General features: G+C 38.6%; 1 protein-coding gene across 4 annotated transcripts in view; it reads left to right on the forward strand.

The window, feature by feature from the left end:
- SLC44A1 (solute carrier family 44 member 1) overlaps positions 1 to 26,831 on the forward strand; it is a 73,857-nt gene that overhangs the window by 27,027 nt on the left and 19,999 nt on the right. For all 4 annotated transcript variants that reach the window (XM_032675888.1, XM_032675890.1, XM_032675889.1 and 1 more), the window contains exons 4-9: positions 1,287 to 1,423; positions 15,113 to 15,206; positions 20,006 to 20,175; positions 21,979 to 22,068; positions 23,998 to 24,125; positions 25,126 to 25,312. In XM_032675888.1, coding sequence (XP_032531779.1) covers positions 1,287 to 1,423; positions 15,113 to 15,206; positions 20,006 to 20,175; positions 21,979 to 22,068; positions 23,998 to 24,125; positions 25,126 to 25,312 — 806 coding nt within the window. The remainder of the gene's footprint in view (positions 1 to 1,286; positions 1,424 to 15,112; positions 15,207 to 20,005; positions 20,176 to 21,978; positions 22,069 to 23,997; positions 24,126 to 25,125; positions 25,313 to 26,831) is intronic.

Below are 26,831 nucleotides of genomic sequence, written 5' to 3' on the forward strand. Positions count from 1 at the left end.
ACATACAGTTACTTTGATTGTGTCTATGAGACAGAATTTTCATGTTTGCATTTGCTTCTCAGACAATGGCCTGTGGATTCCTGAGATGGGTAGTGTGTATTAAGTAGAAAAAACAGAAATAGCAGTGGATGCTTTTCACTGAGATGTGGACAAGGAAGGGAATGTTTTAAGAATGCAGGTAATTACCACATTACGGTTGATTTAGATTACATGGGGTTTGATGCACTTTCAGGAAGTAAGACTGTACTACATACTTATCATTCTTGTATACTGACACTGGGTAATAGAACAGTAGACAGCAATTAGTGTACACACTGAAGTTGTTCAGGCAGGACCTAAATGCTTTTAGGAATAGAAGGGATTTTACTGATTACAGAATGAATTCCCATCCTGAGGACTGCAAAAATAAAACTATGGCATTTTATAGGGTGGCTTGGTATTGATTTCCTATGATAATGTTAGAAAATATGTAGAGACTATTTCAATGTATAGTGTATCACCAGAATTGTAGGAATTTGAAAGACTTTTTCTACTTCCAAAGAGAAAGGCATTCGTCATCTGTATTACACCATCAGTGAGCAATTCTGTAGGTTTAGGGTTTGTGATGAAATCTGTATAGCCAGGAGATGTTAGCTAAGGATCTATAATATGTGCTTCAAATGGCAGTGACTCATCACGGAAAGTGAGAAAATAGAATCTCTTTAAAATACTGCACTTGAACATGAGATAGTTGTAATGAAATATCTGAACCGTTTTTATTTCAAAGCAAATACTAAAGTAATCTGTTCAGTCATATGGTGTGGAAAATTGATCTAAACTAAAAAGCTGTTCTTGATTACTGGTATTATGTGTTTTCATTAAAACAGCCATGGACTTTGTCCTTTTGCAGCATAAGGGTAACTTTATGGGGTTTATTGGATCTTTCTAGAAAAATTTGTCAAGTTTAAGGATGGAGTGAAGGTTTGTGAATGTTTGGGCTCATATTTATGAAAAGGCATGGTAGGAGTATTGCTGTTTTTAGGAATAGCACCATTTGAGTGGACTTGAATCAGGTAGAGTTAAACATCCTTTCTGTGTTATCCAGAGGTATATAAATACCCATATACTTGTGGTGCATATGTTGAGTACATAAATTCTTTTGATCCACTCAGTTATGATAATATGAAATTTACTGTGTTTCTGGATAGACTGAATCAGTCAGTCTTGACTGAATCCTATAATTTGAAATTTTGCTCAGTGTAATTGTTAATTCAAATAGAAATTATTTACCTTTTTTCCTTCCCTAGGTATGTATTCTTCTTGGATCCATGCAATATCGATATAGTACATCAGAAAATCAAGTCTCTTGCCTTGTGTGTATCAGCTTGCCCAAGGAAAGAACTAAAAACTCTGGCTGATGTTCAGAAATTTGCAGAAACTAATGGTATGGAAAAAAATATGTTTGCTTTTGTTCATGTACCAGATATTTTCACAGGATTAAAAAAAGACTCATGCATTAGCTGAGCTAAAAATGAAATATGTACAAAGAAATACGAATAGAAATAACGTGCTCTTTTCATTAAGCTAAAACGTTACTAAAGCTTACAGTATGCTAGTGTTCCGTCATGTCTCGGGCAGTATTGAAAGCTTGTTGTTAAAACAGGGGTACAAAGTGTAACAAGCACTTGAAGGAATGTCTCAGCTCCTAGGGAAATGTGCTGACATTGCTGCTCAACAGTAGTGCTGTTGAAATGTCCTCATGTATATGGGGTTAGTGAGAGCAGTGCTGCTATTTAATGGCACTTGTGGCACAGAGAATGACTGTGTGTGTGTGAAAATATTCCTGCTTCTTTTCAGTGCTGCAGTGTGGTTTCTGTTGGTTTGTTTTTTGTTTTTTTTTAGTTTTCCCTAAGAGTAGTGCTTTTTCTCAGTAGTAGTGACACCGATATTGCTAGCTCAGTTCCTGTTTTAACAGTCTACGGAATAAAATGCATAGGAAGTAACCAACTTTTGGACATTCAAAAGAAAGTAAAGATAAAAACTTAATTTAAGGAAATTTCAGGGATTTTCAGCTATTTAAGTGGGAATATTTCATCCTAAACTTACCTTCTTATCTTTTAAAGTACTGCAGTAAAATTTCTTTGCGAGGTGCTCGACTGAAGATGAGTCAGTCTGGATGACCCAGTTCAAAGGGGCGAAACCGCTTGATTACTTTCCGTAAAGGAAACTGAAATGTCTGTTTCTGTTCTAATACAGGTTGTTTGAGTACTTCTTGCTTGAAAGCAGGGCGAGTGGAAGTGTCCCTAGGGTCACTGCTAATGCCCCTGGCTCTCCCACTGCACGGTGCCCACACACCTGGGTGTCTGACGCTTGAACTGTCGCGCGGCGTCACAGCTTCCATGGAGCTGCGCAAAGAGCTGTGCCCCCACGGTGTGGCTGGTGAATGAGAGCCTCCTCATGTGGTCTGTGGCAGCCTTGTCAATTACAAGGGAAACTACTCAGTATCTACAGCTGTATTTTTCACTCCTCCTCTGAGCATGCTGTGTTTCTTTTAACTAATGCAGGGCAGTTATTTGTTGGTATGAAGTTAAGGTCATTTGTAGTGGAGTTCAGGTATTTCTTGGAGTAATGAAGTGCAGCCATGTCTTATTTTATCACCAACACTGTTTCCACGTTTATAAATTAAGTCTCTTATTAGTTGTGCCTGAAATATGTTTAATGTAACTGTTTTTTAAAGTACAACGAAAACCACTTTTCCCGAAACATGCTATGCTATGTCTTGTCCTCATCATTCTTTCTTCTAACTGTATCTCTCTTAGTGCTTTAGATTTTAAAAGATATAATTCTTTTTACTTGACATGACAGAACAGTATTTTCAGTTTCCAGAAGCTTGATCAAAAGTATGAAACCTGATGTTAGATCAGAACAAAATCATTAATGAGTTCAATTCTGAATTTTCATTATATAATCTTTGGCTTATCAAAAACAGGTATTATACTAAACTGATCTTTCCTTTTATAGATGAACTCTATGCAAGACTGGAATCACACTGTTCAGAGAAATATTGTCATCTTCATGGTTATATTTCTGCTTAAATGTTCACCAGCATTTGCAGGTTCCAAAAAGGGATGGTTTACAGCAAATGAACAGCTTGATTGCTGACTATCTTAACTGCTGCATATGTATAGTAGAAGTTCAAGTGTGATTCAGTCTCATAGTTGAGCAAGAACAGTGAATTAGTACCAAAACTATAGTACTCAGTAAGCAGAATATTTTTTCTAAGATATGATAGTGGATTTAAATTAATTAGCACTAGGATTGTGTTTGGCAGTCTGTTTTAAGTGACCATTGACTCCAATGTAAAAACGATAATGATGAAATCTGAGGACCTTGAACATGACTGCAAAGAGCTTAATTGCAATTTCCGTGTTTGTTCTATAGTTAGAATACAGAGTTCAGCTGTCAAACTGAAAAACGAGGGCAAGCTTGTGATAATCAGTGCTGAATTTTCACAGGCTCGTGACTTCTAACGTTCAACAAGAAAACCATCGTAATGGTTTTTTAATATATGGGTAAAGAGTGCAGTCAACTCTTGGTTTTGCTCTTTTGAGCCTTTCTGAAAGCTTTAATGCTCCCTGCATCCCGAAAGTAGCAATTGTGCTGGAGACAGAATCTGTGTAGGTTGTTTCACGTACTTTTGTAGAGTTGGCCATTTTCACCTGGTTCATATGCCATCCCTGAAATCACCTTATTGTCCATGTACCTTGAAGTTCTTTCATAAATTACTGCTTAAGCGCCCTTCCACAACCCAAAGAAACCATCTGTTGTGACTCAGCCCATCAGGAGGTGGTGTGGTAAGTTAAAATGAATGGGTTTTTTTAATCTAAACATCTTTATCAAGAGATGTAACATAGTAAAACATACTACAACATCCTTGTATTGACTAATGATTTTATCAATGCCACATATTATCTTGCAGCTAACTTAGCATTTATGGTGTCTTTCCTGAAGTAAGACAGACACTTGATTGGCTCTAAACAAGAGGACACAACTGCCAATCCCAAAGGTTCAGAGCAGTTATGGCAGAGCTCTTATTCATTGTTCAGTACAGCTTGTATTTTTCTGTAAGCAAGATTATAAATAAGCATTTAGGGCAGGGAAAATGCTTGCTTGAGGCGTGAAGATCATTTTATGACAAAGCAGCCTTTAAGCTTTCTGAATCAGTAATGCACTTGCTCTTCTGCTATAATTTGAGAAAAGCAGCTGATTTTATGAATAACACAGCACTATTTCAGGGCAGTAACTTCACTCTCACTCCTACCCCACTTGCTCTCTCACAGTCAGGCATTTGCTGTGCCTTCCTTCCTAAGAAGAGAAGAAGCACATCCCTTACAAAGCCAGGCTGATTTTAAGAAAACAAGGAAGTGTGTGTCTTGAATCTGTTCAGAACAATTGACATCCAGAACACTGGGAACCAGCTGAGACATTTTACAAGAGGAGGAAAAAGGGAAAGAAAAAGAAAAGATCTTTGCCCTGTGCAAAGGTGCAAGTTGTAAAATACAGGGGTGCTCCTGGGAGTGACACAGAAAGGTGCAGTGTTATCTAAGAAACGTTCTAATGCTGTTCTCAAAGAGCTATACTAATACTTGAGTTTGTAGAGCTATGAATTGGACAAAACTGAGAATGTTGTATGTTGTGAAGTGACTGCTGCTGCTCTCCCCAGGATTTTCTCACCCAGCAGAACACCTCAGGCAGGGAGTACTTGTGATTCAATGTTTTTGTCGGTCTTGGCGCTTAAAAAGTGTGTATTTTGAGGAGTGTGACTGAAAACTGTTTTTCCCAGAAACCTGATTGATGCTTCAAAACTTAATGTCCGTGAAATATTGCAATGGTGTTTTCAAGGACTTGCCAAAGCATTTTGAAATATCCTTGAAGATATAATTCATCTGTGACTGTGCCAAATGAATAATGAAATTTCATTATTAAAAAGAAACACTAGAAGGTGGCCATAATTTCTGTTGTGTTTAATTCAGTCATAACTATACTGTCTGTTCAGTGTATTCCTATCTGTTATGTAAATATCTGGATGCATACGTAGGAACCTAAAATTAAATTTCTCTTTTACAGAATGCTAGCAGGCATCTCTCTTGTCTGAGATCTGTAGCTAGACCAGGCTAGTTATGGTCTGGGTGGACTTAGAGCCAGAGATAAAGCTACATTAAGTTTGCTACAGAGACTGATCTGAAAGAAACCAATAAAGGAAATCAGTCTGGTTAGGTCAGAGCAGGTAATCTCTCTGAGCTATTAGGAGGAACCACAGGGGAAACAAAAAGAATTTTTCTTTTATCTGAAGATAATGACATCTTCATGTGCAGTAGTCAAAATATATCTTTGCAGTTCCCATTGGTACTTGCCTTAGCCATTACCTTGATTGCTGCCAGCTTCTGATATTTTTCATCTGCTCTTCCCCCTGCCTTTGTTTTCACTGAAAGTATTCTATTTAAAACTTAATCCTTTGCTCATGATTTTCCTGAAACATGTTGTACCATGCTACTTAGAGGCATCTTATGGTTAAAGCAATTCTGTACCTACAGGTCTTTGGGAACCTGGGTATGCTAGTGTTGAATGTCATTTTTTTATTGACTTGAGTAAAAGTGCATTATGACCAGTTTGAGATAGTCATCCACCTCTATTCTGCCTTGTTACCAGAACTGTCCATCAGGGTTGCCTTGCATTGGAAATGGATCCTCTAGTTAGAATGAAGTTGTTTCCTTGATAGAAAGTGGCTGCATGTGGAGTCCTCCACTACTGTGTTGTGTTATTCATTATATTAATAAACCATTTGGAAAGGGGAAGAAACATTGAGGTAATAAATAATCTGCTTAATTATTTAGAATTACATGGAAAAAACCCTGCTATCAATTCCAGTGGAATAAGGTGTCAAATCAAAAGGAATTCCCCCAAAATGAAGAGGTGGGAAACAACCATCATTATGCTTATAGTGTTTTAATTTAAAATGGCTATTTGTACTTGGGAAAGAGATTGTGAAGCTACCGAGGATCACAAGAGGATTAGATGGAGGCACAGCATTGTCCAAAAGTGTGATGTTTATTAATTGTGAAGAGGGACTGTATTTTGTGTAAACTCATGCTCCGTTGGCATCATGAAGCCTGTGTTCTGGTCTTTCCTTGACATTTTTTTTTTTTTAAACTTATGCACAAACACACATATTTGTATATTCCCAGTATGTATACACATACTGTATGTGTATACAAGGGTAACAAGGTCATAATAAAAGACCAGTGATTCTTCTACCTGGAAAAGAGAAGACTATCAGGAACAATAAGGTCATTCCTGAAAGCAGGAATAGCTTAAAAGAAGGTTAAAAAATTATTATTCTATGATCTCATAACCTGACTATTGTGAAAATAGAGGTCAAAAATGAGTCACTAGTCATGAAAGAGCCAGATTTTTCTCCACACAAGTTGGTTGATTTACAAAACTTATTGCCATGAGGATATTTTAGATACAGAAGGATAAACTCTTAGAATAGTACTGTTTGGATATTTAGTAGCAGGTTAGTACTCAAGACTGTCCTTGACCTCTAAGTGGTGCAGAGCTAAAGATACAGTAGGAGAAACATCTGCTACTTGACTAGATGGATTTTAATTTGATTCCAGAGTAGATAGTTTTATTTAGCACAGGAAGAAATATGGGTGGAGAAATTGGTAAATTAATATTTGTATTCATATTTCTGTACTGTTAATACAAATGGGGAAAAGTGAAGAGTATTGTCTTGGTTTTTTAATTACAATTGAAAAGACACATGCAAATTCTGAATCTAGGGGCACTTTTTTGGGGGGTTTTTTTTTGGTTTTTTTACATACTGTTAGTTGTAAGAGCAACTGTGCTTAGCCATCACAGTTGTTCTCTTTGTGGTCTTCAATTCTAGAGACATTTGAGGATCTAACTTAGTAGGGTTTTATTTTGGATCTTTCTTGGAACACACTTGCAGGCAGTAGAAAATACATTCAGTTCAGTCCCACATAATTTATAAAAGCAAGCTGTAATTTCTCCTGCCCTTTGATGCTTGTTGTTTTAAAAAAGTGGTGGTATGTCTCTGTGCAACAACTAGAAGTGTAGATATACAAAAACCTTACTTTCCTTCCTTTAAAACACACACTGTGTTTCTGGAAGGCACCAGTGGATAGATCTAGAGAATGAAGCTTGCTTTCTTTTGCTGAGAACAACTCTGTCATACTAATCTGAGAAGTCCTGACTGCAGAGTGGTCTGTCCTATGCCTTTTTGCTCATCTCAAGGCATCACTATTTTGCTAGGTTCTGCTAGGGCCTAGAAATCAGGTTTTTAGGTATTACGGTTCAGCTCTATCCTTATTTGGCCTTCTGGTGCTATTCCTGCACAATTTGTGAGAGGCATAGCTGCCACATTTAGCTATGTCTGTGCAGTCCTCTGGTGTTTTTATTTTACTGCTACTTAACACCCTATTCAAGCTTATGGCTAAGAAGTGTTCTTGTTTTCTCGCTCATTTCCAGCTCTGGTGCCAATCTGTACATAACTAAATGTTACTAATGTACTTTATTCCTAAATGAAGCATCAAATATGATCAAATGTGTCTGCTCTTGGAATGTTTTTGTTGTTCTGAAAACATATATGTTAATAGGGAATTTATACAAGCTTAAACTTTACATGTGCTTAATGCTTGTGTTGAGTAGAATTACTTCCTATAGTTGCAGACATGTTTTAATTACTATTGTCAGACATAGCAGTCTAAGGATGAAGGTCTGGTCAACATCAGTGTAGTTCCTTTTATGATGATCTGAACTTTTTTACACTTGGCAGGAGTTCATGAAGAGGGAGTCAGGTTGTTACTTGCCGTAGGCACACTTTTTCTGAGGTCATGCAGCAGTGTTCTCTGTTACTGGCAGAACTTTCACTACTTCTGTGGAAGTAGCATTTGGCATCCTACCAGTTCTGTGGTTTTGGGCTGTGGAATTTGCAGCAGACAGATGCATGACACCATGTCTTAAGCTCCCACTTTTTTGTGCTGGTCCGTAATATCCAATTATTAGTAGTGTACCAAGTTGTCTGTTGTCTCATTGCATGAAGCTTTGAAGAGATAATGTGGTTCAGATTAAGAGTTTAGAGGTGGTAGAATTTTATAGACAGATTTGAGGCAAGGTCTGGAGTGAGAAAAGTAGAAAAGAGTTATGAAATTTTACCCTTGTGAGAGTCTGTGAGCCTTCTTGAATACCAGTGAACTCCACCTCTGTCAATATCAATATCATACTCTAGCCTATATTGCATGGGTTGGTCAAGCATAATCATCTGTGAGTCATGTGTTCACAATGTTAGTTAAGTTCTCATTGGTGACAGTCACAAAACACCCAGAACTCAAGAAGAATTAGGACTGGGCTGAAAGTTGGAGGTGAAGAGTCACAATGCAAACAGTCTCACTTCTGCTAACATTTCTGCACATTTCTGTGTCTGTGATTACCTGGGGTTTGATTCCTGTGTTAGAGGACTTAAGGTAATGGTGGCTTAATAGGATGTTACTTGCTAAGGAGAGAACATTTAAAATTGAATAAGATTATGTTTTTTATATATGATCTCTGCTGCTCTTTTAGAAGTCAATTATCAGTCATCATAGAATTGTAGAGTATCCTGAGTTGAAAGGGACCCACAAAGATTGTCATGTCCAATTCCTGGCCCAGCACAGGACACCCCAAGACTCACACCATGTGCCTGAGAGCAATGTACAGACGCTTCTTGGACTCCAGCAGATGTGGTGCCTTGATCACTTCCCTGGGGAGCCTGTTCCAGTGCCCAGCCACCCTCTGGGTGAAGAACCTTTTTCTAATGTCCAACCTAAACCTCCACTGACACAGTTTCAGGCCATTCCCTTGGGTCCTGTCACTGGTTGCCATAGAGAAGAGATAAGTGCCTGCCCCTCCACTTCCCCTCATGAGGAAGCTGTAGATGCTATGAGATCTTTCCATCTCCTCTTCTCCAGACTGAGCAAGCCAACAAACTTATGACCATAACTTCAAGTCCTAAGTCCATCTGTGTACTGGACATTTTGTCCAACAGGATCTTGTGAGAGACAGTATTGAAGGTTTTACTGAAATCCAAAAAGATTACGTCAGCTGGCTTTCCTTGATCAACTAGGTGGGTTACTTTGTCATAAAAGGAAATTAGTTTTGACATGCAAGACTTTCCTGTCATGAAGCCAAGCTGGCTGTGACTGGTAAATGCATTGTCTTTCAGTTGCTTTTCAATAACTTCTAGAATAATCTTCTCCAGTTACCAGCCACTGAAGTGAGACTAACAGGTCTGTAGTTTACAGAGTCATCCATCCTTCTTGCCCTTCTTGAAAACTGGGACAATGTTAGCCAGCTTTTAGTCGACTGGGTGCTCCCATCCATAAGACCATTCAAAAAATTATCAGGAGAGGCCTCGCAATGACATCAGCCAGTTCTTTGATTCTTGGAGTTCTGGATCCCTTTCCCCACCCACGGCGTGGGGCGGCCCAGTTCTAGTTCCGTTTCCATCTGAAGAACCATTCCGACGTCTTGAAGGACGGGGAAAGGGAACTCCAGGGGTTTTCTCAGGGGTTTCTTCTGTCCCTGAGGCTGGAGGGGAGAGGTGCCCTCCCCTCCCCCCACGCACGTGGTCCCATGGCAGGCACAGAGACAGCACACCGGGCGTGGAGAGGAGGCAAGAGAGCATTTATTGCTGGGGATGTTACATTTATAGGGTTCAGGAGGATTCACAGAGTAACCAATTAGAAGTCTCAAGGGGTTTACAAGAACACCCAATCACAGGAAGGGGTTAACAAAGGCCAATGGGAAACACCTCAGGACACCTTCCCAGGACATTCCTGAGATAACATTACCGTGGGAAGTGTTGGGAAGAAGAAGCATGTGTTTGCAGAGACCACCAAAAGCCATTTTAAGACATATTTAAACAACAGATTTCCCATATAATGTAGGTTTAGCGCTACACTGGATGAATCCCATCATGAAGCCCCATAGTCTTATAGGGACTCTGGAGCACCAGATCCCACAATGATAAACAACTGTTTATCATTCTGGGAGTTTATCATTCTCCCAGCCATGATCCTCTAGCTCTGGGTACTGAGACCCTCTTAACCCATCATCAGTTGAAGACAGAGGCAAAGAAACATTAAATGTGTCAAATGTGTGTTCATGTCACATGTGCACAATACATGCATAGTGTCAGTCAGACTCAGAGTTGTGAGACTGTGACTGTATATGGAAGGTCATATTAGTTACATTATCAAAACTGTAGTTTCTAGACTCTCTTTGCTGTGTGTCTGTGAAGAGGGGTTTATGGAGCTGCTTGGAGCCATGCCTTAAACAGGCTTAAACAGAAGATACTTCTGAACTCCTAAGGTGACTGTTCTGCTCCTGGTATTGAAGCTATCCCAGGTATCTCTGCGTAGTTCTTTATCGTTCTGCTTAAATCCTTGACTCTGAATATGAGTCCATGTTTCTAGATCTGAAAGTAAGGACAGTTTTAGTCCCTGTTAATAAGTGTTGATAGATGGGTAGACAATGCTGAGCTACCAGAATGGGATCCAAAACTCCTGGTGTGTTTTTCACTACTGTAATTCAGGCAGTAAATGTCAGTGGTTCCCACTGTGAAGCTGCTTCTCTTACTGGATGACTTAGGAAGTCTTAGCCATTTCTCAGGCTGTAAACTCTTGACAGTGATGCTTCTTTAGCAGGGGTTTGTGTATTTGTTTACAACACAGCAAATACAAGAAGGAGAGCTGTATTGGAGCTCTGGTCTTAGAATTGTTTTTATCTAACTGCCTTGAGTTATTTTGGACCTTCCTATTTACTGCACTGATGTGGAAAGCAGGGTGTTATGTCTTGTTCTGTGTGCTGTGTCTTCTGAGCACAGAAGACCTTTAAAAATTTACCTTCTCAGTTGGAAAGAATCTTTGAAGTAAGAGTCCTGGCTTTCTACAGCATCTTTATATAATTTTTGCTTAATATACCTGTTTTCTAGGAATGCCAGAGGTAATGGCTGTTCAACGCCTCACTAATCCAAGCCTAGGCAAAAAGGAAAGGAAACTTAGGAAAGAAGTTCCTGTGGCTAGGTTAAGGTTCAAAGTTTGTCTTTTGAGATATTTTTCTCCAGTCATGGCTCCAATATATTCTAATGGCTGGAGCAACTCTATTCACTGAAAAGAAACCATGGAACAGAAGCTGTGCTGTGTCTCTGGGGTACCACTCTGGAGGTGAAACCACCAAATCCAGCATTGTGGGACCAGTTGACTCTGTGTGCTCACCAGTATCCCAAAAACTGATGCTCTGCATAGTTTAGAAGTATTTTTTTTTTAAGGTTACATTTTGGGATCTGAAATCCATTCCTTGAAGGACAGTTTGCTGTCATTTGCCTAATGGTTTCTCCAGAAGAAATATGTACATTGCTGTAGAAAGCAAAGAATGTATTACTTTAATTTTTTTAGTCAGTTTCTCTGTATCCTACTCATAATATTTTTGAATTTATGTTTTTGAAATTTTTATGAGTGGTAATAATTTAAGAATAAAAGTCATGTCTTTGGTAAACTATTTATCTCTGCAAGACAGAAGACTCGAATGCTTCTTTAAACTTTTGTAGGCCTTGAAAGTTCGAACAGCAATAATAAGACTGGCTGTGCTAAGACAGCCTCTACAAACCCAGAATAAAAATATGGAGTGAAAGGTTTGACAAAGCAGTTCATTCTCACCCCTCTCACCTTAAAAAATGCAAACTTTTTTTTACTGAAGAACGTTATTTAAAGAGAACGAACGTTCTCTTTTCTTAAAAAATTGGTTGAAGTTTAATGTAAAGGGACATTACTCAAGCACACGTTTGGGTTCTAAAACTCTCATACATAGTATTAGAGAAGGCAGAAGGTTTTCAAAATTTTAAGAAAGATATACTTATGTATACTTATGTATATGGGAATGTATACTTATATACTTATGTACTTATATACTTATGTATACTTATATACTTATGGGAATAGTTTCCAGCTAATTATGTAGGACACAAGGACAAATCTCATGGGTACTATTTCAGCTATGGGACTGGTAGTTTCTTTAAATACGGGGTGGTTAACGTCCCTTGTTTGATAAACTCCATGAAAATGTTTTTCTTCTTGACTGTGAGTCTAAAGAAGCACACTGTGTGAGATAGGGAAGATAGCTGAAGGGAAGATGTCCAGAGGAGCCTCAGGAGCAGTTCCCAGGCAAAAGATGAGAGTGGCAGCCTGAGTTGTCCACTGCTCCAGGGCATGACAGGAGGGAATAAGCCATTGGGTTCCAGAGGGACCTGACAAGGTGTCTCCAGCTTCCTCCACAGGCTGGGGTGTATTGGATTACACTGGTCTGCAGGTCCTACTTGAATGGCTCGTGACCTGTATGCAAATCAAGGTCTGGCATTTGGGTTTGCTTGGCTTAAGTTTGTGATCCAAACAGTCTTCAGATACACATTTTTGCAAAGAGCCCCCTTCCCTCTCTGTAGCAAATCCTACCCTTTTTCTCTCCTGCTTGAACTGCTGGAAATTGAAAGGGAGCATGGGCATCCACTGATCAGCCCTGTCCCTTAGGCTTGTTTGGGTGTGGAGGCCTTTGCATAGGATACTTAAACACATGCAGCACATCCTGATTCCTCCTTGTTCTTGTTACAGAGTCATAGATTCACAGAATACAACCATAGAATCATTTAGGTTGGAAAACAGCCTTAAGATCATCAAGTCCAACAGTAAACCCAGCACTGTCAACCTTGTACTTAAGCTCCACATTTACATGTCTTCTAAATACCTCCACGGGTGGTGGCTCAAATACTTCCCTGGGCAACCTGTTCCAATGTTTGACGACCCTTTTGGTGAAGAAATTTCTCATAATACCCAATCTAAACTTCCCCTGGCACAACTTGAGGTCATTTCCTCTTGTCTTGTTGATTGTTACCTCAGAAAAGAGACTGACCCCCACTTGGCTACAACCTCCTTACAGATGGTTGTAGAGAGTGATAAGGTCCCCCTGAGCCTCCTTTTCTCCAGGATAAACTACCCCAGTTCCCTAAGTTGCTCCTCATATGACTCATGCTCCAGACCCTTCACCATCTCCACTGCCCTTCTCTGGACACGCTCCAGGCACCTCAGGGTCTTTCTTGAAGTAATGGGCCCAGAACTGAACACAGGATTCAAGGTGCAGCCTCACTAGTGCTGAGTACAGGGGGATGATCACTGCCCTGTACTGGATGGCCACAGTATTGCTGATACAGGCCAGGATGCCGTCTGGGCATCTGTATCTGGGCACCGTGCATGCTCATGTTCAGCCAGCTGTCAACCATCTCTATAACTTAGGTGTTGGTCTATATTCAAAGCAAAATAAATGTAAATATCTGCAATCTTCTCTTTCCTTCTGTTTTTAAGATAATCTTGTGACACTCCCTACTGTTGCCTCTCCATTAAGTTATGGAGTTGTTAGTAAATTCACTTAATCCAAAAGTTTTCATACCTACAAGAATTTTTGCAGCAGTGTAGAGCCTTCTCTCCAAATTCTAACAAAGTATTTTAGTTACTACATTTACAACTACTATGTAAGGAACGTTGTTCTGTCTGTCTGTTTATCTGATGCCATGTTTTTCACATAAAAAAGTAGAGGCATGTAAATAGTATAATTGAAAATATATTTCATGTGTTTTACCTGATACCTTCTCTTTGCAGGAACTCTAGCTTTCTTCAGTGCTGCATTTGATGTTTTGCACTGGCTCTCAAAAACTGCTTTGTAGAAGTGGTATTTAAGTAGTGTTCCAGAGACTGCATGAGATAGCCTGCTCAGCTGCTCTGTCTCTTCTCTTTCAGTCTGTAAATATAAAAGGTCTCTTCATAGAGGTAGAAATGTATCAATGGTAAACAAAGGTTCTGCAAATAATATTCTACAGTTTCTACAATTAATACTTCTGTTTGGTGTAACACAAGCTAACATAAAACTATTTGTCAGAAGTTTATTTTGGGTAGTAGTGTGTATGTATTATCCAGACCTGGTTTGTAGAACTCTCTTCTACAGAGTATTTCTGAAGAGGAGTATTTCATAATGGACAGAAGTGAATATTTATATTGATGACCAAGATTAAGATAAGTCCTTATTAAGATAAGTCCTTAGTTTATTACAAAGGGAAAAAGGACACTAAAAGCTATGTATTCAGGGCACTTGCACTAGGAAATAAGCAATCTATTAGCAAGCAAGCTTGGGAGGAAACTCATATTTGGATAGGCAGCTTATATCATTGGAGACTTTCTTACTTCTGCAATTTCTGAGATACCAGTGCTACAGTCTGATTTAGCAGTTGCTGTAGTCCTAGAAGCATTGTGTCAGATCTTCAGTGTCTTGATTGTAGATAAATGGAAGGAAATCTCTCCTAGATAAGGTACGTCCATTAGGCAAGAGTCAGATAAAAAGAAAAAATTAAATTATGTTTGAATTTTGTTATAGGCAACTTGATCTTTGTTGTGCTGAACCAATTTGTTTATGGAGAGAGTTCAGCTTTGTTAGAAGATCTGGATATCTAATGCAGAGCTTCTGTTATTTTTCAGCCAGCTTTCTAACTTCATCAGTTTTAGTTCTTTGTTCCTCTCCCTGAAATCTGTAGACCAGTTGTATTGTGAAAACATGAAAAAAACCCCAACCCAAAGTCAAGAATATTTTCTTTCTGCTGTGAATGTTGTGTTATGCAATGTTCATGCATTAAAAATGATCAAAAAAAGCATGGTGGAATAGCAGGGGAGGGTGACTTCGAAGTACTTTGTCTCCCTCTCTTTTACACTGCAATGTGAATTAGCCTTTTTCACTCAAATACCCAAACTTACGAAAACCCTAAGCTAGGTGGAGAGTGTCATTCTGTTTCACTGAAGACTGTGTTGAGTTTGATTCACTGCTACATTACAGGAGGAACTGTAGCAAAACGTCCTGGTAATGACATGAAGAGCTGCAGAATCAGGACCTGTATCAGTTTTAATACCATTTGCAAAGAATGTGAATGTTGGATTTTTATTTTTTCCCCACATCAATATTTTTTTTTCCTTTTCAACAGGATCTACTCTGTGTAGCTATGAACTGCAGTCATCAGAGTATACTACAGACCCAAGGGCTGCCAAGTTGTGTCCTAAATATCCTGTTCCAGAGAGGTAATATTAACATCTTGTCTGATTGGGGATGGAGGGAGCAGAGATTTGGTTTGATTGTGACAGTTCTTTAGAAAATACACAGCACACATTTGCTCTTACCAGATGTTTTAGTGTATTTTTAAAAGGTTGTGAAAGCAACTCTTAAAGAAAAACCCAAACTATCTGTGCATGTGTTACTGAGGGTATTGAGCTGGTATCTGCAGGTTCTCTTCTGTCTCATGCGACTGACATTGTACCGTATCAGCTGCTTTACTGCCTTTCACCCTATCTGTAGCCAGCTGCCTGTCAGCAATGCAGATCAGAGACAATCATGAAACACTTTTAATCTTCGGGAGGAGAAAGTATATAGGGACATACAGCTCTCTGCAGCATTCACTTCTACCTTACCTCAGACAGCCAGATGAAAATTGCTTCATTTTTTACTCTTTTAGTCCCCAAATGATTAGAGGATAGCCAAGCATCAAAGAGGTGACTGTATTCTATAAACAGATCATTTTGAATTTTATTGTTTTAAATATTATGTTAGACTGCTTTTTGTGAAATAGGATAGAAAAGTTGATAGCTTAATAAACTCTTCTAGCTGTGCTTGCTGGACCTGTGGAGATGAGTGTTGCTGAGAAAAGAAGTGATGTGTAAGCTGTTGTGCACACCCTTCTGTCAGTAATTCCACTAACTCAAGAAGAACCCTGTTGTGTTTTCTCAAAGTTTAGCTTCTCAAACATGCTCATTAGTGGGTTGTAACTGCAAGTCTTTTCCTATGAATAGTTTTCTGTTATGGTTTTAGTAAATATTGTGTTTGTGTCAGTTCTAGAAACTCTGATTTGAAGTCTTTCTTGTTTACATGTTAGTGTCTCCAGTGAATATTTTTTTATATTGTAGTGACAATTAGTGGCATCTGAAATATTAACTATTTTTTTACTATTCCCCACAGTAGGTTCATGTTCCATGCAGCTAACCAGCTGTTATAGCAGTAATACAAAACCAAATGAAAACTTCAGTGCCAGCTTGCATACTGAAAAGGCTTGTTAGTCTTAATTTTTGCCAGAATTATATTGACTTTTCTCATTGTGTGTTCCCATGTCATTCAGTCTCAATGAATATGGCTTAATAAGAAAACAGATGGATAGAACAATGTGTCAGAGCTCTAATGATGCTATTTAAATTCCTCACAGAAATGACCCTAAGTTATTTTAAAAAACCTATTGTGTAAAGTGGAGTATTTTCCATTTTCTGTGTGATATCACTAAAATGTACACTATGTTTGAGTATTTTTGAGATTGAAAAGTCTGAATTTAGTACCCTAAGACAAAAAAGGCCAACATTGTATCTGTAAAGCACCTTCCTTCAGGTTTTTATAGTTAAATTATTTGAGTAAGTTAGTGTAATTTGGAGGAGAAATGAAATCAGTCATTTGTTGAGACAACCAAGTGAAAACCCAACACCTTGTAGACTGAGACACTCATGGAGAACTTACCTAACACTCAGATTTGATCTGTGTCTTGGTTTAACCCCAGCCAGCAACCAAGCACCATACAGCTACTTTCTCACTCCCCCATCAGTAAAATCAGGCAGAGAATCAGAAGGGTGAAAGTGAGAAAAGCTGTGGGTCCATACAGGCAAACAAAGGGAAACAAGGAATGAATTCACTGCTTCCCATGGGCAGGCAGGTGTTCAACCATCTCCAGGAGAGCAGGGCCCCATCAGTATATAGCACATAATGGTTTTGTGGGAAGACAAACACTATCACTCCAAATATCCCCCCTTTCTTCCTTCTTCCCCCCACTTTACATGCTGAGCATGATGTCCTATGGTCTGGAATATCCCTTTGGTCAGTTTGGGTCACCTGTCCCGGCTCTGTCTCCTCCCAGCCTCTCATGCACCCCCACATCCCTCCCCACTATGGCAGTACAAAAAGCAGAAAAGGCCTTGCCTCTGTGTAAGCCCTGCTCAGCAATAACAAAAACATCTCTAAATTATCAACCCTGTGTTCAGCACAAATCCAAAACACAGCCCCATTCTAGCCACTGCCAAGAAAATTAACTATACCCCGGCTGAAACCAGCACAATCTGCCAAGAGTTATGAACCATCTGATTCCCATGACGTCCATGGGAGGGAGGGAGCATATGGTGTGAGGACTGTCCCTTGATGTTTTCTGTTTGATGACCAGACTTCTTCACACCCTTCAGCTGAGGCTCTCAATGGATTCTTACCGTCCAGCTTCAAGGCATTATGTCCAACTTTGACAGAGCAGTGCAGTCAGCGATACATGTTTCTTCCAGAAACCATACCCAGCCTATATCAGCCTCAGGAGAGCATGACTTCACTGTTTTGAGGACCCTGGAGGAAAACCTGTCCAGTCCCTTCAGCAACCAGATGTGTTGAGCTGTGCCAAGGGGCTGCCCTGTAGAGGTTGTAAACAGCAGCTAACAGTGGCATTCCAACTAGGCTCCCCTCACACAGGTTGCTGTATTTGCCCAGGGGCAGTAGTGAGAGGAAAAAACTCTCTGGAATCTAGTACTTGAATAATCAGATGGATCTCCTAACTTAATTTCAATATTGCTTTAAAAATACAACTTCTAAGACCATTGCGTGCTGGCTTGGACTTTATTCGTTCTTGTTTATGAATAAGCATCATGTTGCTATTCTTAGAAATTTTTAATTCCTTTTCAGTAGGTAATATACCAAGATATAATCAAGAGGCCATATAAAATAGCATGGGTCATGGAGAATAGATCTATTATTGTATTTTTTATTAAGAGACTTCACCTCACATACTCATTCAGTCAGAACCACTGAAGCAGCAACAGATCTCAGGTGGATTTTCAGGAGTCCCATTTGCTCAAGAAAGCTTGTAGAAACCACTAACCTCATTTTTTTATTATTAATTAAAACAAAGTTAGCAATTAATCACGGCACATGAAAATAAGTAACTTAAAATATTTAGTAAAATTGCTATAGGTTAAGGGATATTAGATGAGCAGTAATATAAACTGTCATGCAAAAAGCATGTTTTCCTCTGTTGGAATATATTTTGGAAGAGCACTTTAATCCAATTAGTTCTTTTTTCAAAATGGATAGGTTTATGTTTGAATGCAGGAATGACATTCTTTTGCCTACTTCCAGCTCAAAATTTGAGTTCTGTTACTGATATTGACAACTTCTAAATGCTCTAGGCTTCCTGCAAAATTGTAGCAGTTAACAATCAAATAAACCTCTCAAATTTCAGTCTTTTCCAGTAATACTGCATATAATGAGCTGCAGTACACTGCATATTCCAAAATAGGTTATGTTGTAAGAGGCTGAAAGAATACATGGGCTGCCTTTTAAATGGGGCAGCCATCATTATGAGTTTAATTTGTTTTTTAAGAACTGTGACTAATCCACAATTACTTTTTTGCTGTGCTTAACTGCTGTCTTCATTACTACAAAAGTAGACCATCAGTGTGAGCATTTTGGAATGCATTTACCTACTCAGCACAGTATGTTTAGAACAATAAGATTTGCAATCATCAGTGACTTTAAACAAAAACCTAGGATCTACTAATTACTAAGGTATAGCAGGTGATCATAATTTCTCCCAATTTCTTTACAGAATAATTACACATTAATGGCTTTCAGCATGTCATCCTTTTTCCCCAAAAAACCCAACGTATAGAAAAGATGTGCCTAAGGCAGCTGCTTTACTCACTACCTGTTCAAAATGGTTAAAATTTTGGAAAGGCGTGGGCTTGAAAAATAGTTATTGAGGACAGAAAATTGCTGGTTTATAGGTCATTACTGAAATAGGGAAACTGCAGAAGATTATGTGCATTGCTGCTACAGTCCACTGAAATCTTTTAAGTAACGAAAATTGGGCAGGGTGAAACAAATACAGAGGCTGGAAGAGAAGACTGGCATAATATGAAAGACACTTTCATGAGATCCAATTACAGGAAGGAACATGTAATTCTTGTCTGAAATGTAATTGGGAATTGATCAAATGATGTAATAGGCCACTTTGAGATCTGACATAGTTTATGAGCAAGAAAGACAGTTACTTAGTGGGAAACATTTAGAAAATAAAATTACCCACTTTTAAAGTAAAGTTTTTACTGTCTTGTATCTTTCCCTGATGGACTTGATTACAGGTTCTTCCAGGCATTCTGCAAAGTTTAGTGCATAGTCTCAGTAGTTTTTTGGAGGATGCTTCCAAAACAGTTGAAAACAATAGAAGCATCCTTGCATACTCTGCATAATTTTAACAAAGTTAATGAAAGCAAACATTGTGATTGTAATCTTTAATACAAGAACGAGTTTAATATGGGGAATGACTAGGAATAAGTACATTGGTTTTTCTTGGCAGCAGTTGTAAATGCTGATGTCCTTTAGCACAAAATGTATGCTTTCAAGAAGAGTACTGTTATTCTGTGATTTCTTTTGCTGCATGTAAGGGCCAGTATTTTATTCAAACATGAGTGAAAGGCATTGTTTCAGTTGCTGGTTCACCGCCTGACACTTGAATGAGAGATGTTTAAGTGGAAATAGGAACATACATTTTCTGAGCCTTGTCATTTAATGGTGGGAGGGTAATAATTTTGTATACTCCAGTCTCACAGGGTTATTTATAAGAACTGCATCACTTCCCATTATGATCATCCTCATTCCAGCAGCACTTGTGCATTCAACGCATGGTTTCTGGTTATGATGTTATGAGGGTGGAATGATTGCATCTATTCACCTTTCATTTGTGTGTTGATGTGGCATTTATATTAAGTAGGAGTAATTTTTTTTTCTGATTTTTTTTTTCTTGTGTCACCAGTGCACCTATTCCATTCTTCCATCGCTGTGCTCCTGTGAACATTTCCTGCTATGCCAAGTTTGCAGAGGCCCTGATCACCTTTGTCAGTGACAGTAGTGTCTTACACAGGCTGATTAGTGGAGTTATGACCAGCAAAGAGATTATAATGGGACTTTGCTTGTTATCACTAGGTAATTGTTTTTCTCATTACTAGCTATTTCTTAGTGTACTGCATTAGGAGATTGTTAACACCCTCTACCAAAATATGAGCAAAAACCATGTATAATAGCAATGAGCCCTTAGAAATTATTCAGAATGCTTTTTTAAAATTTTATTTGACATCTGGGTAACTTTTTCAGAAGCAATATACATATGCATTCCTGTTTTTATTTCTCTTCCACTGATTACAGGATAGAGGATGTGTGGCTGTTGATTACCTAACATTAGTTTTGATATGGTTAAGAGAGCATCTCCATTTTCCTAATTTTTATTATAATATTGCCCTTTCCCATTTGCAGTAGTCATTCTGCTAATCCAGGTCCAAATAAACCCTTTCCAAATAAAAAGAACAGGGTGAGAAGTCCACAACAGCGCACTCCTTTTGAATGTAGGGGATTTAGTTTGTTTCATTTAACGTATTTGTGCAGGGATATGAGAACTATCAGAGTGAAAACAAGAAAGTTAGGTGGTGCCTATTTGTTGTATTGTATGTTCCTTCTTCCCTTTCCCCCAAAATTTAAAACTTAAGGCCTCTAAAATCTGAGCCTTGTCTGAAGAGCTGGAAATTTCCAGCAGTATAGAGGTGCTGAATAGTTTCTGTAGTTGTGAGATGCCTATAGAGTGACACTTTGCGCTGGACCAAGTATTGCTTTAACAAAGTCTTGTTGTTTAAGATGGAATGTTACCCACCCACATAAACTGCTTACCTAGTGAGCCTACTTTACTCATACCAAGTATAAAATCTGAAATACTAAAATGGGAGGATCAAGATAGTAGCCATGTATATGAGCAGTGTGTGGTATAGATAGAAACACTGCAAAGCTCTGCTAGATACAACAGTCCTTTGTTTTCCGTCTGCCTTTGTGGTTAAAAAAAAAAAAAAAAGTTGGGGGGAAGGGAAAAAGAAAGGGGACAAAAAAAGGAAAAGAGGGTGGTAGATACCATTAAAAAAAAAGACACACACACAAGACCTTGGTGTGTGTTTTCAACTGTAACTGGAAAGCTGTTTATTCTTCTGTCTTGAAAGCTCCAGTATTTGATAATAACGGTAGAAAGATTGTTCAGAATCTAAAAGCTGGTGGCTCATTAGCAGTGCTACTGTTCAGTTAAGAGTCAGAAGTTAGTACAGAGTTTACATACAGTTAATTTAAAAAATAGTTTGCATAACTTCATAGTTAAACAGAAATTATTTATTTTAAAACAACGGGTTAGACTGTGATTCAGAAAGCCAGGTTCCAGTGGCTTTCATGTAACTGCTGAATACAGACATGTAAAAATATGAATGTGCACTTGCACACACCACTCACTTAACCTTAGTTAGCTGTAATAGTTTTTTACCTATGACTGGCATGACATTTTGCAATACACAGGCATCATATTAACTGCACTTGTTTGACAAGTGTATTTGAGTGCAAATTCTGCTCTGGTCCTCAGGAAGTGTGCTCATGTTACCAAACTCGAACTACTATCATGTCTTGCTGTCTGTTTGGTCATTGTCTAAGTACCCCCCTGTCTGTGTGCACGCATTATGTCTTGTATTTAATGTATCATGTAAATGTATTTATGCTCTCTTTGTTTCAATCAACAGTATCAAAGCAGAAGTTGTAAAGGTGCCTAATTTTATTTATTGTTCAGTGAGTTCGTAGGCCTCGGAAAATAAATCTTTGTGTAAGAATTCTGTTGGAAGGCAGTTGTCGTAGCCCAGTGGGAAAATTAGGAAGGCTGTTTCTACTTGAAGTAATTGCTCTGCTTATTTTATTTGTCTTCTTTTGCAGTGTTATCCATGATTTTGATGGTTATAATAAGGTACATTTCAAGAGTACTTGTCTGGATTGTAACAATTCTTGTCATTCTGGGATCACTTGGTAAGTCTTGTTTGTCTCCCAGTTTCTGAGTGCCCAGTTCTCATCTTCGTGCTCTGTGTCATCAGGCCAGCTACATCCTGCACAGATCTTGGGCCATGCATTTCCCTTCAGCTTTAGATTGAGTCCCTTTCAAGATACACATCCAAAATGCCACCTTACTAATTGCAGTCCTCTCCCAGAGACTATGTTGCTCCTTGGATATTTGCACTCCCTGCTTGGCAGGCAGGCTTCATGCCAGCCTAGCTCACTAGAGCCCACACAGTCAGTGTGGGGTATTCTCACAGCACTTGTAGCACAGCCCTAAATGTTGCCTGCAGTTCTTAACCAGCCTTCTAAATATGTCAGCACAGCATCTAGTCCGGGTGTGTCTGATGGCACACCCACCCCATGGGTGTATTCAGGCATGCAGGAATCCAAGGGCAGCTGCTGTTTTTGCAGCCTGACATGTTTACAGCCCTGACATGTTCATCAGCCCCTTCAGTCCTCTGAGTAGCTCTTTAAGACCTGTTCTTGAAGAGAGAAGGCAAAGGTGCTTTTCTAGCGTTCCTAATCAGATCTGTGTATTTCCATATGACTCAGGAAGACCTGCATGGCCTAGGTCACGTGTGAAATGCCATGCTGTATTGGAAGTGGCCGAAGATTGTCTCTTCCAAGATGATGTAGTTTGCATGAAAATAGCCTTATTTTATCACAATAACTTTAAAATTTGTAAAACTGAAGTTTTCTATTATTGTTACTCAGTAGCTAAGCCAGAATGTACGGGCAGATGACTGAAGGGCAGGAATAAAAGTAGAATAATCATATTAGGAAGCACTAGTGATTTAATTCTTTCAATTCATGTCTGCAAGGGATGAAAAAAAATCATCAGACCTTCTGTATTTTTTCACGATCGCTTTGTTTTTCTGCTTATTGGTCTCAGGGCCTGTGACCACAGAAAAGAAAAAAAATAATTTTTTTTTCATTGATATTCTTTTTAGAAGCTGATCAGCTATGCTGAGTGATTTATTGGCATCTGTTACTATGTTCTAAAAAGGTTCATCCAATACAGAAACTGAATAAGAACCAATCACTTGTGAGACATACTGCTTGTTCTGTATTCACTGTTTGTTTAGGAGATGCCAAAAGAGCATTCTTCATTTTAGACCTGAACAGGGTACCTTCAGCATAAACTTGTGATCACAGAATGTGTAAGGTTGGAAGGGACTACAGAGGCTCATCTGGTACAACCCCCCTGCTAAGCTTATGCATTTGATTCAGAAATAACAAGAAACACATGCTCAAAAGAGAAAAAAGTGTATCAGAGGGGAGAGGTTATATCCCTGAGGGGCTGGAGACCTGTCCTTTAGAAAAGTTCTGTCTCAGAAAGACAGCTAGAATGGGAGAATAATATTCTGGCAACAAGGCTAGGATTTTGTAACAGGGGTTAGAAGATTGTACCTCACTTATTATTAGCCTCCTGTGCTTTTTACTTCACATCATAATCCAGAAGTCCCTCTCTGTTCCCCTTCCTAAATTCTTACTCCCTACACTTATATACATAAATACATCCACCCATGTAATTCTTTATTCCTTTTGTTCTTCTATTACCTGCCTAGTGGGAGCTGTTGGGGCTCCTCATGAACTAGTTCTTTCATCCACTTCACCCTAAAACATGAAATTAAGGTTCTGCAAGTCTCTTAAGTTGTTGTAGTGGGGTGAGACTGTGAAAAGAGTATATTCACTTCAGAGGAGGGCAACAGAGGAGAACCGAGCACTTCTCCCTCCCCTGAAGTTCCTGTTGGGTTGAGCATCAGTGCTCTTGAGTATTCTGTACCAGACTAAACTTACAAGAAAGAACTGTTTCATTTCCTTGGGACTCAGTAGTACGACTATGTCATACAGAGGAGGTGTCTTTCATTTATCTTTTTTTTCTTTCTCACTAAAACATAGGTGGTACAGGAGTCCTGTGGTGGCTCTATGCTAAGAAACGAATGTCTGCCAGTGCTCTTGAGACTCAAATAGCCAAAGACAATCTTCAGGCTCTCTTGATCTATGCCATTGCAGCTACGGTCTTCACGGTATGCTTTGCTAATGAGTGTACTATTTTCTTGTTCTGACTTCCTTTTGGTCTCTAATTTTTTTTATTCAGGGGAAAGGTTTTTATTGCAGATATTTTTGAACAGTTTATTTCTGCCACAAGTTCTGTTGCAGTGATTTTTTTTTTTTATTTTGTTATTTTATTTTTTTAACTTTCAGGAACTGTTCCCTAATATCTGATTTTGAGTCAGGAGAGACCTTCTAAACCCTGCAGCTACTTTCGACTACTGTAAAATGTCCACAGGGACTTCCAAGAATAGGTACAATATTGGACTGCAAATCCAAAGAGATTTTTCTTAGGTTCCCAGTTCAGAGGTACTTAGTCCTTTTAGTGTATCTGAAAGTCCTTAGGACCTTCCTACTTCTTGAAATTAGTTGTTACCAAATTTGTTCCGCTTACAGAAGAATCATTGTGAACTGAAATGCTAACACTGATTATCTTGTTTGGGCCCTGCTGTTAATTTCACAGTCACTGACTTTACTTTTAAAAATTGACAATGTTTGACTAACTTCCCAGGAATTGTAGACTCCCTCTTTTGCTCTTCTTCTTGTTTCACATCCTAATCGAAAGGTCCCTCTCTGTTCCCCTTCCTAAATTCTTACTCCCTGCATTTTTATAGATACATACATACTACAAGACCACCACACCATGGTCAGATATAAATGTTAAATTGTATTCTTTGTTAAAACTTGCTGATTTCACTGGTTTGTACAACATAATTGGGGATAGAATCTAGTCTAATCTCATCAGCGTAAGGCTGATGATGATTTCAAATACATAATTATGAGATTGGAATTCCACAAAAATATAACCTGGAAAATAATTTATCACCAGAATAAGCTAACAGCGGTTTTACATTTTGATTTCGTGATCTTATAAATGTGTTAAATTTAGCGTGTTTGAATATCCTAGCTTTGTGAAATAATAGCTCGCTTATTTTTCAGTCCTCTAAAATGTGATTTGGAAACTTCTCCCTCTAGGTTATCTTGTTCTTGATCATGTTAATAATGCGCAAAAGAGTAGCTCTCACCATTGCCTTGTTCCACGTGGCCGGCAAGGTCTTCATTCACCTGCCACTGCTAGTCTTCCAGCCATTTTGGACATTCTTTGTGCTTATCCTCTTCTGGGCATACTGGATCACAGTCCTGCTTTTCCTTGGTACTACAGGTAAGCATCTGTTGCTTATTTTAAATAAACTTCACCTAACTTTTGTATGTTTTTGAGCAGAGTTGGCTAAAAAGCATGTGGGAACCTCTAAGAAAAAAAGCCCACCTGTTGTGCTTCTGTTCTCACCTGCTTCACTGACTTCAAAACACTTGTTTCAAGAAAGTTATTGTGCATTTGAGTCTGCATTCTCACATGGTACTTTGTGTGTTAGACTGGCTTTTTATTTTGATGCAAGTTGGCATGTTGCAAACCACGAGACTCTGTTAATACAACTTCTATAACAATTTTTTCAATAATTCCGTCTAATTTTACACAAGCAAGTTAAAAACAGCATCGTCTTGCAGCTGATCTCTCCAAGTAATTGTATGGTAGCCAGATGAAGGCATAGTAATGAAAGGATTGTTCCACAGAATTGCTGTCTCCCACAATGTAAATATAGTGGAATTAATTTTCAGTTGTTTGTAACTTAGGTTTCCATTATTATTCCACAATTATTAGGGAGATTCTTCTGCTCTTTGTATACTGTATTCTGAGACTAGCCAATGTATTCTTAATTCCAGCCTGCTGTGAAGACCATAAAAGGTGAAAGCTTTGTTTGTGTTCGGGGTCTGACGAGACCTTCTAGAATTAGTCAGTCCTATAGGTCCAAATCTTAGTCACTTCAGCAAAGAAACTTTGCAAATGCTTTTTAAAGTGGGAAATGTCTGCGCTATTTTGCAGTGCATTGCAGGCGATACAGACCGTCACTCACTGTTCAAATCTAAGAATTTTAAGGTGTGTTGCTTACTGCCGATCCAAAAGTAGCAGTGTTTCAGGTCACAAAGCTATTTCACAATAATACAATATGAGGGGGTTTTTTTTCATATCCTGAGTTCTTTAGTGAAGGTTGGAGGTAACACTTCATGTGTTCTTGTTCTCATTACTGTTGAAATGTTTAGCTTTCATTACATGCTGTGTGATGTGCAGAAAATGTTTGCCTCTGAAAGTCTCAGCCCTGTGCTTCACTCTCTGAGTCAGGTCACTGCACGGGCACTAAATTTGTAGCAGAATTTAGTCTGATATTATATTTTACTGACAGAACCCTTCAACTAGCCTTGATTCTGTAAAAGCTAATTTATCCTTTTAGCTTATATACATTCATTATCTTCACGGTTATCAGTTAGGAGTGTTCTGGCATGCTGTCAGTCTCTGTACGTGATACTGCTATTCACATTAGACAAAGAGTGAATTTCTGAATGTATGAAATCATATGTTTAGAATCTCTACAGCTGTTCCATATGTCTGTAAATAGCTTTAGAACTGCAAACATTGTTGAAATGCTTGTACAAAGACTTACCATAAGGAAAGCAAAAGTGATTGTTAGTGTTGACATATAGATGTAAGGAGCTATGAAGTTTAATATTGATTCTTGCTGTATGAGTAATACTGATAAAGCAGCAAAATCAAATTAAGAATTACTGAAGTAGGCTTCTATTATGTTGAACTATAGGGAGTTTTGCCATGTGATGATGGTTCATTG

Source organism: Chiroxiphia lanceolata, chromosome Z, assembly GCF_009829145.1.
Source record: "Chiroxiphia lanceolata isolate bChiLan1 chromosome Z, bChiLan1.pri, whole genome shotgun sequence".
NCBI lineage: Eukaryota > Metazoa > Chordata > Aves > Passeriformes > Pipridae > Chiroxiphia > Chiroxiphia lanceolata.